Source organism: Rhinopithecus roxellana, chromosome 19 (genome assembly GCF_007565055.1).
Source record: "Rhinopithecus roxellana isolate Shanxi Qingling chromosome 19, ASM756505v1, whole genome shotgun sequence".
Lineage (NCBI taxonomy): Eukaryota > Metazoa > Chordata > Mammalia > Primates > Cercopithecidae > Rhinopithecus > Rhinopithecus roxellana.
Window position 1 is genome coordinate 70,826,218 of NC_044567.1, and position 18,115 is coordinate 70,844,332.

An 18,115-nucleotide genomic window follows, 5' to 3' on the forward strand; every position below is an offset into this window, starting at 1 on the left:
CTCAACTTTATGAATCAATAGTTAGGACAGTGGTTAAGAACCTGAGCTACAGAATCAAAATGACCTACCTAGATTCAAATCCTTCTGCCACTCCCTAGCTATAGTTTTAGGCAAGTTACTCAGTTCTCTGAGGCTGCGTTTACATGCCTTTAAAATGAGACTCCACAGGACTGAGATAATGTGGGAAAGGGCCTAGCACTGTCCTGGCCAAAAGGCTCTCAATAAATGGTAATGGTGATACCAATAGTTATGATAATGATCGATGATGATGATGATGATGGTAATGGAAATTTTTAAAATCTGATTTTAATGAAGGAGGTGGCAGGATCAAAGGAGTATAGACCTTGGAAAAATAGAAAAAACAAAATGAAACAATGAGAAATGGCACATCTGTTCCAGATGGAAACAGAGGAAGTAACTAAGAGCAGCTTGAACAAAAGCAGAGGGAAGAGAGCCAAAAAGAAAGCTCAGCATACTTCTCTCTAAGAAAATTAGTTAGGAGAATCCTCAGAAAAGTGAACAACAGGCCAAAACCTCAACAAGTGAGGACAAAGGGAATCTGACCTCATTTCCATCAACAAAATGAGATGTAACAGTGAAGCAGTTTTACCCTTTAAGTGGCTGGCTGTTTCACTGCTGGTCTAAGACAGGACTATGGTTAAGGGGAAAGGCTGCAGACCCAGCATCATGCTCTTTTGGAGAAGAAACCCTTCAAAAAAGAGTGGAAGAAGTACAAAGCTAACAAGAACAAAGCAAGGAGGCTTCTAGCTGGGGGTATCCTGAATCTGTTGAAGCACATTCGGACACAAAAGATTAGGAGTTTCTAAACATGAACATATTTGCGTTTCCTCAATAGGTCTACAGCTTTGGCTTCTCAAAAGGATGTGCAATCCAAAACAAAAACGTAAAAAACAACAGCCTAAAGAAACAGTGATGCAGATCATTAACACGTGACCAATTCTGAAACTTTGAATTCCTTCTGGACCATGGGGATTTCCCCAATGAGAAACCCCTTTTTCAGATCTTTATTGGTAAAAATATAGGTATTTAATTTTGTCTGGATATTTGTAACATTGAATTCAGCCTAGCTTCAAAAACCACCCTCTGCTTGAAGTTCTTGTTTTAGACAGCCTCAATCTGAAAAACACCATATACATATTACCCCCTCTATTATCTGTATCTATAAAAACATATAACATTAGTAGATAACTTCCTACAGTTTCCAAACTCTCTTTAGAAAGCAGCTTACTGGGAAGAGCAGAGATTTTGTGATCAAGATAGGCTTGGGCTCAAGTCTCCCCTATCGCACTGGCACTAGCTCGTATCAGGTCTTGGATAATGTGACAGTAAATGGACACAACAGGGGTATTGCAAAGATTAACAGAGAGAACACTTCCAAAGATATGTTCACTTTCCTTGTATATCTGCCTAGAACATTTTAAATTTTTATTTACAAGTTGATTTGATACTTCTTTTTCTTCCATAACATAGATATCGAAAGTGAGACACACAGCTATAGCCATCTAACAATTCCTAAAGTTTTAGGACTTGAGGACATCTAAAATAGGGTCATTAGAAAAGCAAATCAACTAAATAGTTGACTAAATAATTACTCTTTTTCTTTTTTTTAAACAAGAGAAAAGGCACACAAATTCGTTTAACATGAGCGTGGGGTGAATCACAGAGTGATTGCCCCTAAATAGTTATTCTCATACAGAAATAGGGTTTGGAGAGGCTGACAATCTGATCCAGAATCACACAGTTCATGGTAGAGCTGGGAGTAGAAAGAACACCAGAGTCCTGTCTGATCACACATGATTTTTCAACTACATTACACTGTTGCCTTAGTTGTTTAATCAATTCTATCAATGTAGTTGCCTTAAAACTTTTAAGGTATGTTATTCCTAGCAGGAATCAACTGTTCTCAATCCTGGCTGGCTGGCTTGGCCATCATTACTTAATGTAATATTTGTATATTATGGATAAGATTCCTTTACAAAAACATCGATTGTCACATCTTAATAGGCCATTGTGAAGCAACCATTATTTTATAATTTTTACATGATACCCAAATATACTTAAAAGGAGAAAACCAACTTGCCTAAAGCAGTTAGAGTCATAAAATAGAAACAGAGTATTCTTTAAAAGGGGGGTGTAAGAGAACAGAGTAATTTCCTCATCAGGGGTGACTGCTTTGTGAATTTTAATTCTGATGAGAAGGAAAATCGACATGAGGATTACACTGAAGCAGGATTTCACCTCCAGTTCTATGGGCGTGCAAGTGTGAAAGACTACTCTCTCCTGAGAGAGGATACATGCAGCCTGAGTGTCTTCACCACACACGATAATACTAGGATACTCACATAAATAAGCATTAAACAGGTGGCTTGCAAGTGGGAGCTCACAAGGCCTGGCCTGAGTCTGCAGAAACAAAAGGTTACCTGGGGAACTATGGGCAGATAAGGCCCGAGTGTAAATTAAGAAGTTTATCCTTTTGGGGGAAAAGTAAATTACAGAATAAATGACTAAAATAGTGAAATGTTGACCTAAAGGAAGATGCTGAGGCAAAATTAATATAGAAAGCGTATTTGGGCCAAGGTTGAAGCCAGCTGCCCAGGACACACTTCAACTTGCCTTGGGCCTTTGTTACAAGCAGTTTTTAAAGGAAAGAGGGAACAAGGAGTGGGCTGATACAAAGCTGTGTTACAGGAATTCTCACTGGTTTACAGAGATAACATTGATCAGTGATTGGATACACACTGCTGAACCATAGGGGATGAGTTATAGTATCTAGTGTACAGCATTTTTTGGCTATTTGGCATCAGTTAGTCTAGAGCACATGTAACAGGTGGCTTTAGGAGGTAATTACCTAGTTCAAGGAGGGAGTGAAACTTGTTTCACTCCAATGCCTCTCTGGGCCTGATAACTTAAAGAGGCTTGCATTCCTCACATAAAAAGGTTTTCTTTCTCAAAAGCTTAAGGAGATGCCATCAAACTACTTAATACTGATTAAGAAATAATAATAAAACCATGTTGTATTTATTTATTTTATTCTTTATTTTGAGACAGAGTTTCGCTCTTATTACCCAGGCTGGAGTGCACTGGTGCAATCTCAGCTCACCACAACCTCTGCCTCCCGGGTTCAAGCGATTCTCCTACCTCAGCCTCCCGAGTAGCTGAGATTACAGGCATGTGCCACCATGCCTGGCCAATTTTATATTTTTAGTAGAGATGGGGTTTCTCTATGTTGGTCAGGCTGGTCACGAACTTCCAGCCTCAGGTGATCTACCCATCTTGGCCTCCCAAAGTGCTGGGATTACAGGCGTGAGCCACTGTGCCTGACCTGTATTTTCTTTTGGTCGTACTACATATATATATGTATATAGCTACATATGTAAAGTTTGTGAAGTTGACTAAATAGTTTTTTAATAAAAGAAAAGGCATACAAATTTATTCAACATGAGCATGGGGAAAATCACAGAGTGATTGCCCCTAATTAGTTACCTCAGGCAGAAAACTTAATTAGCTTGGCGGTGGACTAAGTTTACGAAGACACCAGTCACATGCACTTGGGGTACCATATTTGGTGGATTCTCAAAGGCATCATGGAACATATAATATTTTCTTAAATCTAAGATACACTGTTTCACTTTTTCATATTTTTCAGGTCATGATGTAACTTTATAATAGATATGAACATGAAAAGTTGTTACTAAATATCAGGAGTATCTAAAAAATTTTAAACTATAATGAGGCTGAGAGAGGTGGAGGTAGGTATGTACGGGGGACAGGAGAAGGAACTTCCTGGGGTGATGGTATTTTTGTTTACATCTGGTTAAGGGTTCAGGTTATGCAAGGACTCAGGAAATGAATACTTAAGCTTTGTGCATTTAATTCTAAGTAAATTTTGCTTCAAAAGAAAAAGATGAAAATACTGGGCTTCAGTTAACACTATATGCTTAAGTACTTAGGGGAAAGTGTACTGCTGTCTATCTACAATTGAACTTGAAATGCATCAAATGAAGGGATTAACAGCCCACTAAAGTGGTATGAAAATCACTTTAAACTGAAAACATCTCAGCAGCCACATAAGGAAACATCATCTACACTTTAGCAGAACCCCCAGTATATGCAGCTGCCATTGACTCCTCCCAGGGAGGTTCCCAGATTGAGAAAAGCGTGCCCTTTGGCACTGCGAAGTGTGAACCCAACTGTTCATTAGCATCAATTAGACCAAGAGAACCCTCCATACTTTCCCACTGAAGCCTTAAACTTTACGGGACCCTTTTGTCAAGGAGAGGATATACGCCTTTTATTTCTATAATTCCACAAGAGACTCATCACTGAGTACACTTGTGTATATAAGTCTTATCTTTTCTCTGTTAATCTGTCCATTGTCAGTTAACTTGCAGGTCCCCAAATTCTGAACCCAAGCTGCAAGAGGAAAAGTTTTCCTCTCAACATAAACAGTAGAAGAAGGACTGGTGGATGACAGGATAAAGCAAGTACAGTGAAATATTAACAGTAGAATCTAGGTGGTAGACACATGGGTGTTCACTGCAAAATTCTTTCAACTGTGCTTTATGTCTGAAAATATTCATAATAAAATGGAAAAAGCAATTTAAAAAAGCACAGAAGAAAACAAACATGGTACTTGATGACTGCCACTTTGTACCCAAGAAGAGATAAACCCAGGTGCTAGAAGACTTACCTCATAAATCCAAGTCTATTAATTGGTGACAAGGTACTAACTAAAATGGTGTTGATCATCTAATTATAAGTGCTAGCATCTGTAATGGTGGTCACTTTGGGTAACAAAATCAGTACTCATGAACTTTCGTTCTGTTAAACAGCAAGTCATTCCCTCCCTAAGTGCTTCCTGCTTTCAGATGTTGCCAAAAGTCTTCATCAAACCACTCCATCTAAGAGAAGGTACAAGTCTCCACCTGGATTTGGTTGTATTCCAACACGTCTGTGGTGGATGGACTAAAGTAATGGCCCCAATTGTTTCATGCCTCACTTTATGATGTTTCCCACCTGACTCATGCTATGCCTTGGCCATGTCTTGCTTGGGAATGGGACAGCAGACTGTGACACAAGCAGAAACCTGAACACTGCTTACACACTGGAGCTTGCCCTCTTGCTGCTGTTGAACACTGCTACCACGTTAAAAGCCAGGGCTAGACTGCTGAAGAAAGAGATGCCAGGTGGAGAAGAAACCAAGGCATCCCCACCAACAGTCAGCCAGTCATACCACAGTTGTCCGCAGACACAGGAGTGAGCCTTCAGTGAGAAAGCTGAGTCTGGCCCAGATCGGCAGAACCGCCCAGCTGAGCCCAATCCAACTGCTGGGAAACCTGTAGAACTGTGCTGATTTGAGCCACTAAGTTTCAGGGTGATTTGTTGTTCAGAAAAAGCTAATTTATATAACTCCTCAAGGCTAAACAATGCTAGCAGAAAATTCATATAACAAAGCCGACTAACTCTCATCTCCTCAATCCTCCTATCCTGCCACTCCTCCCCTTTCTTATTAAATACCAAGTCTTCTACTTCACAGAAAAACCATTAGATTAGAATTTTCTCAATTCACAGCTCCCCATCCCTACTTACCCATATTGGTACTCATCTGCCTCCTTGGCCCCGTCACTGGAGAAGGGCCGCACCCCTCATTAGGACCAGACTGTGTCCAGATGCCCAAACCCTGTGCTCTGCACCTCATCACCCTCCTTGTTCTCTCAACTCTCTTTCCTGCCCCCATCCCAGCCACTCCCAAAAAGTTGTCTTCCTCTCATCAGCATGGAATCTTGGTCACACTTAAAACACCACCAATAACAATTAAAATCCTATTGATCTCTTACCACCATTCAACTACTCTTCACCTTCTCAAACTATCTGAAAGTAGGTTTATACTTGAGTTTCTTTAAAATTGTATTTTATTTTTAACATTTTCACCTCCCCTTCATGCCTCAACTGCCACCTGGGTTCCACCTTCTCGCTATCCCCAGTCCACTCCAGCACCCTCTGTTCTCCACTGCTTGGTCCAATGCACACGCTGCTGCTCATCTCACCCACTCACCTTCTCTCTTAACTCCTTTTCCTGATGCATGTAAATCACCAAGTCCTGCTAAGTCTGCCTCCTAAACTGAACACTGCTTAAATGCAACCACTTCTCTCTAGGTTCACAACCACTTCTATACCTGAAGTCCTCATCATCTCTTGCTTAGATGACTGAAGAGCCTCCTAGTTCTCTTGTTTCAACTCTTCCTCCACTCCGTTTTTCACACTGCCGCCAAAGTAATCTTTCTAACGTGCAAATCTAATTGTGTCCCGTGGTGGATACTGTTTTATTCTCCTGTGAATGTTTAACACTGAGCACACAGTACCATAGGCACATGATATTCAGTAAATGCTTATTGAGTAAAAAGAATAAATTACCGAAACGTCCAGTAGGCCTAACTTGGACATATGAACTAAAGATGTCAGTTTCACAGATTAACATTACAAAATGTGTGAAAAGCCCAGACTGACAACCAAACATTAACACCCAATTTAAGCAACTTACATAATCTTAGTCTTAAAATAACTGCAAGGTTTACATCAAACTCAAAAATTACTGCTCTACTTCTCCCCTCCCCCAAGACAAAAATAATTGCTCCACTTTCCAAGAAAATCAAAAACAAATCTGAACATTCAACATTTACTTACGTGCAAAGAATTGACTGGTCCTCACGATCTATAAAACAGAACAAAACAAACAAAAAAAAAAGAAAGTGACCATTTGCCTGGTTTAAAAATATTTGATATAATAAAGTTGCAGTAATAGCCTATAAAATATTAATAACTACTCCTCTCAAGCCAAGTTAACACCTCCAACCCCATTATACAGTCCTAAATCTAATCAAGCCCCCTCATTATCTCCTATTCTTATGCCAGAGTCTCTGAGGGTAAATAACAGTAACTCAGGCTTATTCCACACATCGTTTGCCTGGATGACTTTATATGCCTAATTAACCTTGATTCTCGAACCCTGCCGCATATCAAATTCAACTGGGAAGTTTTATAAAAATGTATTTCCTGGCACTCCACCTCACTAAATCACTCAGCTCTGGGAGATGGGGATTAAAAACTCTTCCTTAAATAAACTCCCCGGGTGATTCTGACACCTGGCCAGATTTGGAAACCATGGCCTTTCAGAATGGCTTCAAGTACACCCACAAGCAGAGAGGAATCATTGCTAATTTCATCTTAAAGGAGGAAAAAAAGTAGTAAACACTGAGAGGACAAGAGAGTTGAAGGAGGATAAACATCTATAAACATTGTCTCAAGTCAACATGTTTTATACACCAAACATAACAAAAGACTCGCACATGATTTTAAAGTGATTAATAATTTAAGGATCCAACTAAAATTTTCAAATAAAAAGGTGAAAAATCAAACCCATATCCAGCTCATGGACAAAATTCCCAGTAGAGGATGCAGAATTTCTAATCACTTATGAGTATTATTATCCCTATTTCACAGCTGAGAAAAAGTTCCTCAGGGAGGCTAGGTAATCCTCCCAAGTGACACAGCCAAAAAGGGGCAAGGTTGCCGGGATGAGGACCCAGGCCTGTCTGCCTCTAGCACCTGTGTGTGTTCTCAACAATACGAAACAAGTCTGTCATTGCCTAGAAAGGAATTGAGCTCACAGGGCCTGGCCCAAGTAGCTTTTTCACTGCTTGCCATGCTGTGCTTGCTTTTCCTCTGGTGGATGTCTCAGGCGCCCAAGGAGGATTTCACAGCAGTTAGGCATAAATAACTTCCATGAAAGAGAAATAAGGGCTGTGTTCACTATGTCATATTCTTTTTATATAATATTCTTAAACAAATCCATTCATATATTCTATGTATAAACTGAGATTTACAAAGAACATAGTACTGTCCTGCCCCTCAAGTCTAATTTCTTTTTTCCTTTTTCTTTTTTCAGACAGAGTCTTGCTCTGTTGCCCAGGCTGCAGTGCAGTGGTGTGATTTCAGCTCACTGCAACTTCTGTTTCCTGGGCTCAAGTAATCCTCCCACTTCAGTCTCCTGAGTAGCTGGGACCACAGGCAGGGCCACCATGCCCGGCTAATTTTTGTATCTTTGTAGAGGCAGGGTTTTGCCATGTTGCCCAGGCTGGTCTTGAACTCCTAGGCTTAAGGGATCCACCTGCCTTGGTCTCCCACAGTGTTGGGATTATAGTTGTGAGACATGGCACCCGGCCCTAATTTCATTCTGATAGCTCATAACCCAGTGTTATTCTTCTTTCTGGCTGCCACAGCCAACATTCATAGTACATAGTCGATGTCTGCCTCCTTTACTCATTTACTTACACAGAGGTCACACTATATCCTTTCTTCCAACATACTCTTCCTAGACCCACAACCACTGGAATATCTCCTGCATGTCCCTTTGCCTCAATCCAGCTTCACCTCCTCTAGGAATACCCTCCCAGATGCTCTCCCTCAGGTCTCTCAATGTTGCCTTCTTTTAAGTGTATTTTAGAATCAGACAAACAATACTGCAGTTGACTGCCCACTAGAATGCACTGCTTGAGATCCGAGACTGTGTTACTTCTTTATTCTCAGTATTAACAGCCTTGGTGAGCCATAGCTAGCTTTAATAAAGGTCTGCTGACAGAAACCCAGGGCTAGGTGTCGTGTGGGCACTGGCAAGATAATGGGGCCTGGAGTCTTTTCTAGTTCTAGCTCTGCCACAAACTATGTATCTATAAATGAGGCATTTATTCCTTGCTGGCTGGTTCTTCACCTATAAACCATGATTTTACCAAGTCTTTGCTTATTCACTCTCAATATGAATCTTCAGACCCCGAATTTTCCTGGTCTTAGCAATTTCTATAGAACTCCACTATACCAAGTCGTTTATGGCTTTTCGAAAGTAGTATACACATTAAAGAAATCAAAGCACACAAATTAACCCAAATCGAATTGCCTCCTAATTCATTCAAGATGGCGTTCTTCCTGCGTCTGTACATGCTATTATCATTATCTAAAATTTGAGACCTACACTACAGCCTGCTGCACACTTCATTCCCCCATGCTTCTTGCTATCCCACCGCCTACCAAACAACAACCAAAAAAACCCAACTCTCTTCTAGCCAGATCCATCTATTTTTATTATCTGTCTATCTGATCTTGTATTAACTTTGGGCCTCAGTACCCAGCTTCCCAGATTCTCTCCAACTCTGTGATCAACTCCCCACCTCTGCTTCACTGAATCCTCTCTACCCTTCAAGGATCAACTGCAGCACTATGACAGTTTCTAATGATCTTCATAGTCTAAAATCCTATACATGTAACCAAACAGAGCCTTATGGTGATATTCAAGGGGAAAAAACTCACTTTCGAAAATGCAACTAGCCTTCTAAACACTAGGGACTCATTTGATAGCTCAGTATTTTCCAAAGCACCTTCCAAAAATCACGTAAGGAGGTATGCAATAAATCCATGTTGAAGGAAATCATTTTCTCAACATGAGAAAGTTTTCAAATCAGTGATCTGGGCTCCTACCTAAATAAAAACTAGAAAAGAGCAAATTAAATCCAAAGTAAGGAGAAGAAAGGAAATGATAAAGAAATCAATGAAATGGAAAACAGAAAAAAGAAAAAAAATCAATGAAACCAAATGTTCCTTCTTTGAGAAGATCAGTGGTATTGACAAACCTCTAGCCAAAGTAATCAGGAAAAAGTAGAAAAGGACACAAATTGCCAATATCTGGAATTTTTAAGAAGTAATATCATTAAGAACCCACAGATATTAAAAAGATAAGAAAATACTAGGAATGACTTTATGACAAAATATTTGACAACCAAGATGAAAGGGATAAATTATTTAAAAGACACAACCACTAAAAGAAGAAATGGTAACCTGCATAGCCTTCTATGTATTAAAGAAAATGAAATTGTAATTAAAAATCTTCTCACAAAGAAACCATAGCTTTATTAGAAAATTCTACAAAACAGGTAGGGAGTAAGTAACACCAATTGTATACAAACTCTTCATCAAACTGAAGAGGAAGAAGCATTTCTCAATCCATTCTAAGAGACAAACCTTACCATGATAATGAAATTAGAAAAAGACATTGCAATAAAACAAAACCACATATAAATATTACTCATAAACAAATGCTCAAAAATTCTTAACAAAATGTTAGTAAATCAAATCCAGCAATATATATTAACAAAAGATGATGCACAGAATGAAAAAATGGTGTTTGTCCTGGGAGTGCAAGGCTAGTTCAACATCCCAAAGGTGATAATCTAATTCATCACATCAACAGACTTAAAGAAGAAACACCCTCTGACCATCTGAATAGATGTAAAAAAGCATTTGACAAAACTTAATATCCACTAATGATTTTTAAAAACTCAGCAAAGTAGAAATACAAGGGAACCTCAACCTGATAAAGGGCAGTTACGAAAAACCCTACAGTTAATATCATGTTTAATAGTGAAAAACTGAAAGCTATCCCTCTAAGATCAGGAAGAAGGGAAGGATGTTTGTTCTCACCACTCCTATTCAACACTACAAAGGAAGAAAACAAAATCAAAAGCATAGATTGAAAAGGAGGAAATAGCAATGTCTCTATTTGCAGAGGACATGACTATCTAGACAGAAAATCCCAAACAATCTACAATACACAAAAACAAACAAACAACAAAACCCTTTCAGAACAAGTAGGTTTAGCAAGGTTGCAAAAAAAGTCAATGTATATTTTAAATATCCTATTTCTATATACTAATAATGAACAATTTGAAATTGAAATTTTAAAAGTTCCATTAAAACTAAAAAATATTAAATGTTTAGTTATACCAAGGTATATGACACACTTGGTTATAAATCTAACAAAGTATATGCGACATCTCTGTATGCTGAAAACTACAAAACACTAATGAAAGAAGTCAAAGACCTACAGAGAGACAAACTGTTCATGGATTGGAAGACTCAATACTGCTGTTAATTCGGCCTCAACTGATCGATAGATTCAGTGCAATCCAATCAAAATGTCAGCAGGATTTTTTGGGCAAAAAGGAACAAACTGACTTCTAAAATGTATACCTATGGAAAGACAAAGGAACTAGAATAAAGAATTTTAAAAAGAACAGTGGTGGAAGACTCACACTACCTGATTTCAAGGTTTACTATAAAGCTACTGTAACCAAGCCAGTGTGACAAAAGGAAAGACATATAGATCAAAGGAACAGAGAGTCCTGGAATAGACCTTTGTTGATTTTCCACAAAGGTACAAAGGCAATTCAATTGAGAAACAGTTGTTTCAACAAACAGTGCTAGAACAATTGAATACCCATACGCAAAAAGATGAATCTCAACCCATATTTTGCACCATATACAACAATTAACCCAAAATAGGTCACAGACTGGGAGGACAAAAATTGCAAATCAATTATCCAATAAAAGACTTACATCTAGAAAGGACAAAGAACTCTCAAAATTGAAAAATTAGAAAACTATCAAACTTTTTAAAATGACAATAAGATTTGGACATTTCACCAAAGATATACAGATCTTAAGCACATCAAAAGATGCATTAGGAAAATGCAACTTAAAACTACAGTGAGATACTACTGCTCGTCTATTAGAAAGACTACAATTTAATAAAGATGGACAATACCAAGGGCTAACAAGGATGGTGAATACCTAGAATGCATCTGTTGCTGGTAGAAATGCAAAATGGCACAGCCACTTTGGAAAATAGTTTGGTGATTTCTTATAAAGTTAAATACACATCTACCATATGACCCAGTGATCCTACTCCTAGGTATTGACTCAAATGAAATGAAAACTTACGCTCATGCAAAAGCCTGTATACGAAGGTTGGCCCATGTCATTTGTGGGGGATTGGTTCCACGGCAATCCCAACCCACAGCAGATTAAAAAAATCCTGCACACTCAAGTCCCTTATATAAAATGGCAGAGTATCTGCACATACCCTACACACATCCTCCCATATGTTAATACTTTAAGACCTGTCTACATTACTTATAATAGTACCATGAAAACGCTATGTGAATAGTTGTTATATTGTTTAGGGAATAATGAAAAGAACAAAAGTCTGTCTGTACATCTTCAGTATAGGCGCAACCATCCATTATTTTCCCTAATCCACAGTTGCTTGAATCTGCAGATGTGGGACCCTCGAACACAGAGGGCCAACTGTACACTGTCTTAATTGCCAAAAACCGAAAACAATCTAAATGTTCTTTACACGGTGAATGAATAAACAAACCATGGAATAGGCATACAATGGACTATTACTCAGCACTAAAAAAGAGTGAACTACTGGTAAATGAATCTCAAAGGCATTATGCTAATAAAAGAAGCCACACTCAAAAGGTTAAAGTGTGGATGACTATATGACATCCCCGAAATGGCAGCACTAGTGTTTATTCCTAGCGTTTATTTATTTTTGGCTATAGTAAAGGATAACGGGTGATTCATAAGAAAGCTAATGATTCTTGGGCATTTTTAAACTAATCGCCCTATGAAATCACCATTTCACGCTCCCTAATCCCTTCAGTCTGTGTGCCCTCACCCTCTTTTCGTTTTCCTCATACTACTCAATATTGTCTTTATTTGTATGCTGTCTCCCCAGTAAGAACAGTTCTTTTTTTTTGAGACGGAGTTTCACTCTTGTTACCCAGGCTGGAGTGCAGTGGCGCAATCTCGGTTCACCGCAACCTCCACCTCCCGGGTTCAAGAGATTCTCCCGCCTCAGCCTCCCAAGTAGCTGGGATTACAGGTATGCACCACCACACCCAGCTAATTTTGTATTTTTAGTAGAGACAGGGGTTTCTCCATGTTGGTCAGGCTGGTCTCGAACTCCCGACCTCAGATGATCCTCCCGCGTTGGCCTCCCAAAGTGCTGAGATTACAGGTGTGAGCCACCGTGCCCGGCCCAAGAACAGTTCTTTAATAGTGTCAACGCAAGGGTTTTACCATATCTTACAGCTTCACAGGGTGGGTGAGGAGGGACAGTTCCTACTGTCTGTATCTCTACATCAGAAGATTCAATACATAGATCCAAGACAACTATAAACCATTATTAAATGTTCCTTTTCCTGACATAAAATAATGCTTTTTGTCCCTGTTTTGGCTTTGAGGTCTACTTTAGGCTGAAGTGACTTTAGACTATGCTTTCTTTTTGTATGCATTTGGCTGAGGTATCTGCCCAGTCTTGTACTTTTATTATTCGGCTACTTTGAGATGTCTTTCTTGTAAATGGCATATGATTGTATTAGGCTCTCTTTTATTTACAGGGGTGCTACAAGTACTCATGTTTGTTGTTATAAGTGCTATATTTGGTGTTACATATTTTCTGACTTTTTTTTTTTTTTTAATTGATACGGAGTCTCGCTCTGTTACCCAAGTTGGAGTACAGTGGCGTGTCTTGGTTTACTGAAATCTCTGCTTCTCAGGTTCAAGTGATTCTCGTGCCTCAGCCTCCCGAGCAGCTGGGATTACAGGCATGTGTCACCACGCTCAGCTAATTCTTTTGTATTTTGAGTAGAGATGGGGTATCGCCATGTTAGCCAGGCTGGTCTCGACTCCTGACCTCGTGATCCACCTGCCTCAGCCTCCCAAAGTGCTGGGATTACAGGCATAAGCCACTGCGCCCGGCCCAGTTTCTGACTTTTTAAAGCTTTCCTTGATGTTTCTTTTCAAGAATGGCTTGTTTTCCTTGCTTTTATTTCTCCTAATGTAGGAAACTTGTATCCAGTTTCAAAGTCCTTCAACTTGCATTCTCAAGGTTCACATTTTGATGTATATCAATCTTATTCTTAAAATGCTTATTCTTAAAAGGGAAGGGAAGATCACTCAGTAGGTTCAACACCTTTTCAAGGTGGCTACTTAGCATTTCACTATATGGATGAGCCATCCTCTAATTAATTATTTATTGATGTAATAATTGGTTGTTTCCAGTGTTTCTCAGGAAGCTTACCAGAGGTTATCCTCTATCCAAAAATGTTAACAGCATATGAGATCCATAAATTAATATAACCAAGGAAAGAAGCAAAAGAAATTTCTAGAGGAAGGGCAAAGGCAAGTCTAAAGAAACAAGTACGAACTGGAGGAGGATAACAGGCTTTGGGAGGTGCATCTTCAAGGGGGAAAGACCCTGAGAAATTACTTGAAGCATTTGTGTCTACTGAAAGAGGATTTGTAGTTCAAACTAATGTAGGTGATTGTAAAACTACCCTAGTCCCCAAAATGGGAAAATTACTAACCACAAGGAAAACAAATTATATAAGAAAGGAAATGTAATCATAGGATAATAATTTAAATGTTGAATGTTAAAATGCAAAATGTTGATTGAACTTCTATCAGGAAGATATGGTGAGGGTTTAGATGAGTATAGAAACTCTTCTTCCAGGCCAGGCACGGTGGCTCAAGCCTGTAATCCCAGCACTTTGGGAGGCCGAGGCGGGAGGATCACGAGGTCAGGAGATCAAGACCATCCTGGCTAACACGGTGAAACCCCGCCTCTACTAAAAATACATAAAAAATTAGCCGGGCTTGGTGGCAGGCACCTGTAGTCCTAACTACTCGGGAGGCTGAGGCAGGAGAATGGCGTAAACCCGGGAGGTGGGGCTTACAGTGAGCCGAGATTGTGCCACTGCACTCCAGCCTGGGCAACAGGGCAAGACTCCGTCTCAAAAAACAAAACAAAACAAAACAAAAAACTCTTCTTCCATAATAGGAAGTCTAAAGATAAAAGAAAAGAAAGAAGAAAGAAAGAAGGGAAGAAAGAAAGGAAAGAAAAAGAATATCATAGGCTTCTTACTTATTAATAATTACTTATAGACATATATACTTATTTACATATGTATGTATATAAGAAGAAATTCCTAAAGAGGGAATCCAGAATAGGGTATCTCCAGTTTTATGTCTTATTCTCCTGTGTATTTGTGTTTTTTAAAAGTATCTTTATATATTGCCTTAATAAAAAGTAAAACATAATTTAAGTATTCAAATTTCTTTGACAAATTCTGATTTTGATGCTATATAGGTTACTCTGCATCTTTATTTTATTTTATTTTATTTTATTTTTGAGATGGAGTCTCTCACTGTCTCCTGGGCTAGAGTGCAATGGTACAATCTTAGCTCACTGCAACCTCTGCCTCCCAGGTTCAAGGGATTCTCCTTGCCTCAGCCTCCCAAGTAGCTGGGATTACAGGTGCCCGCCACCAGGCCCAGCTAATTATTTTTTTGTATTTTTAGTAGAGACGGGGTTTCACTATGTGGGCCAGGCTGATCTCGAACCCCTGACCTCATGTTCCACCTGCCTCGGCCTCCCAAAATGCTGAGATTACAGGCGTGACCCATCGCGCCCGGCCTACTCTGCATTGTTTAGTGGTCTAAACCCATTTAGATTACATAGGAAGTACCTAGTCCTTAAGACTTTTTTTTTTTTTTTTTTTTTTTTTTTGAGACAGAGTCTCGCTCTGTCGCCCAGGCTGGAGTGCAGTGGTGTGATCTTGGCTCACTGCAAGCTCTGCCTCCCAGGTTCACGCCATTCTCCTGCCTCAGCCTCTGGAGTAGCTGGGACTATAGGCGCGTGCCACCCTAGTCCTTAAGATTTGACAGACCTCACCACTAAAATCGTTTGGGCCTTGTCTTGAAGACATAAAGATAGATCTTCAACAATGTCTTCTATTTCTCCCATGGACAATGTTCTGGTTAAGTTTTCCACCTTATTTTGAGTCAATTTTGTCTTTGCTTATGGTGTTCTATATACTCTCTGTCATTTCTGGTAGTTCTGTCTTCTTGGTCACACTTGCCAAAGATTTGTCTAGTCTGTCTTTTCATGGGACCAGCTCTTAGTTGTTCTTAACAGTTCTAGGAGAAAATGTTCTTTGTTCCAATCTGCTTATCTCTTCGTACATTTTCCCTCTTGTTTTGGTTCATTTCATTGCCGTATTTTTAAGTACCTTTTTTATTATGAAATGACACAGGAAAAAAGCAATGTACAGCTCAATAAATTCGCAAAAAATTGTCTATTATCTATTTTGCTGAATAAAAACTTTACTTTGTCTATAAATCTTCCTTTGCTAATGAAAACGTTTACAGCCATGAACTGTTTCTTAAAAGTGGCTTTTGCCGTAACTCACAAAATTTTTATATGTAACATTTTGTAATTTTTTTTATTTTTTTTTGATATGGGGTCTGGCTCTGTTGCCCAGGCTGGAGTGCAGTGGCATGATCTCAGCTCACCACAACCTCCACCTCCCAGGCCCAAGCAATCTTCCCACCTCAGCCTCCTGAGTAGCTAGGACTATAGGAACATGCCACCACACCTGGCTAATTTTTAAATTTTTTATAGAGCTGGGGTTTCACCATGTTGCCCAGGCTGGTCTTAAACTCCTGAGCTCAAGCGATCTGCCCATCTTAGCCTCCCAAAGTTCTGAGATTACAGACATGAGCCATGGTGCCCAGCTTGTTGTAGTGATTTCTAAAGAATCTGTAAGTTGGCCGGGCGCGGTGGCTCAAGCCTGTAATCCCAGCACTTTGGGAGGCCGAGACGGGCGGATCACGAGGTCAGGAGATCGAGACCATCCTGGCTAACACGGTGAAACCCCGTCTCTACTAAAAAATACAAAAAACTAGCCGGGCGAGGTGGCGGGCGCCTGTAGTCCCAGCTACTCGGGAGGCTGAGGCAGGAGAATGGCGTAAACCCGGGAGGCGGAGCTTGCAGTGAGCTGAGATCCGGCCACTGTACTCCAGCCTGGGCGACAGAGCAAGACTCCGTCTCAAAAAAAAAAAAAAAAAAAAAAGAATCTGTAAGTTTTGACTTCCTCTTTTACTGAAAGCCATATAGATGAGTGATTAATAACAAAAACATTCATACTCATTAAACACACTCCCACAAACACTAACCCATTTGGAAATCTTTTTATTGCTAATATCTTGTCTTACTGCACTGTGGTCAGAGACTGTAGCCCGTGATTTCTTCTTTCAGGAACTGAGAGTTTTATTGGTGGCCTGCTATACAAAATTGACATCATGTTTGTACATGTGCTTTCTGCTTGCATACATAACATTTCTCAGTATAAGCTTCCTAAGTTGTATTAAATCACATTCTTTAATATTCTTTTTCCCTACTTAATATGTCAAATTCTGACAGAAGCATGTTAAAACTCCCTCTATAACTGTGGTTCATATTCTCTTTACATTTCCAGTAGCAACTGTTTTAAATATTTGATGCAATGTCAGTGATGTATTGTAAGTATTATCTGTCTCTCCTAGATGATTACATCACACTATTTCTATCTTAAACCTCCAATCTCTCCTCCTTCCTCCTCACTCTCAGCTGAAACCCTGCTTCATTTTCACAAGCTCCTGCCAGCAACCGTATCTGCCTATCCACCTGCAACACTGGTTTGAAAAATCTGGCTGTAAAAGGAAGGTGAAAAGAACTAACTTTCTTATTTAAAGTAATAGGTAAAACTTTAGTTAACAGGGAAAACGTAATGCTAATGTTAGGAGCCTATAAAAAGAGAAGCAGAGGATACAGTCACAACCCAGAATAATCAACACCACGAGATTCCTCAGAAGGTTAAGAGGATGTGTTCAGCATCAGAGGTGAAGGACGCGGTAAGACCAGCCTTTGACAGGAGTAGACACAAGAGAGAATGATCTGTTCAGCAAGCTGGGGCAGTTCCTCTCCAAGTGCCTCTGTGGAATGGGGACCAAGCCATCAGCCAGGGAGTAGAGGAGCAAGGAGGGACCCAGAGATCGGGAGCCTGCAGAGGTTTGAAATAGTCATTATGGAGAGTGGGAGGAACAAGGTAGGATTAGCAAGAGTTGACAGTAGAATCAGGGCTCGTGGTCATGAAATTACAGTGGCATTTGTGGGTTCCATTGTGTAAGCATAACTCTAGAAGCATCAGCAACCCAAATAAGAGCATTAAAAGAGACAAATATCTTGATTCATCCAGCGTGGGAGTTTTACTAACCAAGTATAACCAATGAACAATGGGACAAGGGAGGGGTTTAGGAAATGGATAGAAGATGGCCATGAAATCTACACTATACAAGGAACAAAGTAAAGGGTGTT

General features: G+C 39.7%; 1 protein-coding gene across 2 annotated transcripts in view; it reads right to left on the reverse strand.

The window, feature by feature from the left end:
- Positions 1–18,115, reverse strand: part of MYH10 (myosin heavy chain 10) — a 153,355-nt gene that overhangs the window by 105,327 nt on the left and 29,913 nt on the right. For both annotated transcript variants that reach the window (XM_030923661.1, XM_010362445.2), the window contains exon 4: positions 6,706–6,733. In XM_030923661.1, coding sequence (XP_030779521.1) covers positions 6,706–6,733 — 28 coding nt within the window. The remainder of the gene's footprint in view (positions 1–6,705; positions 6,734–18,115) is intronic.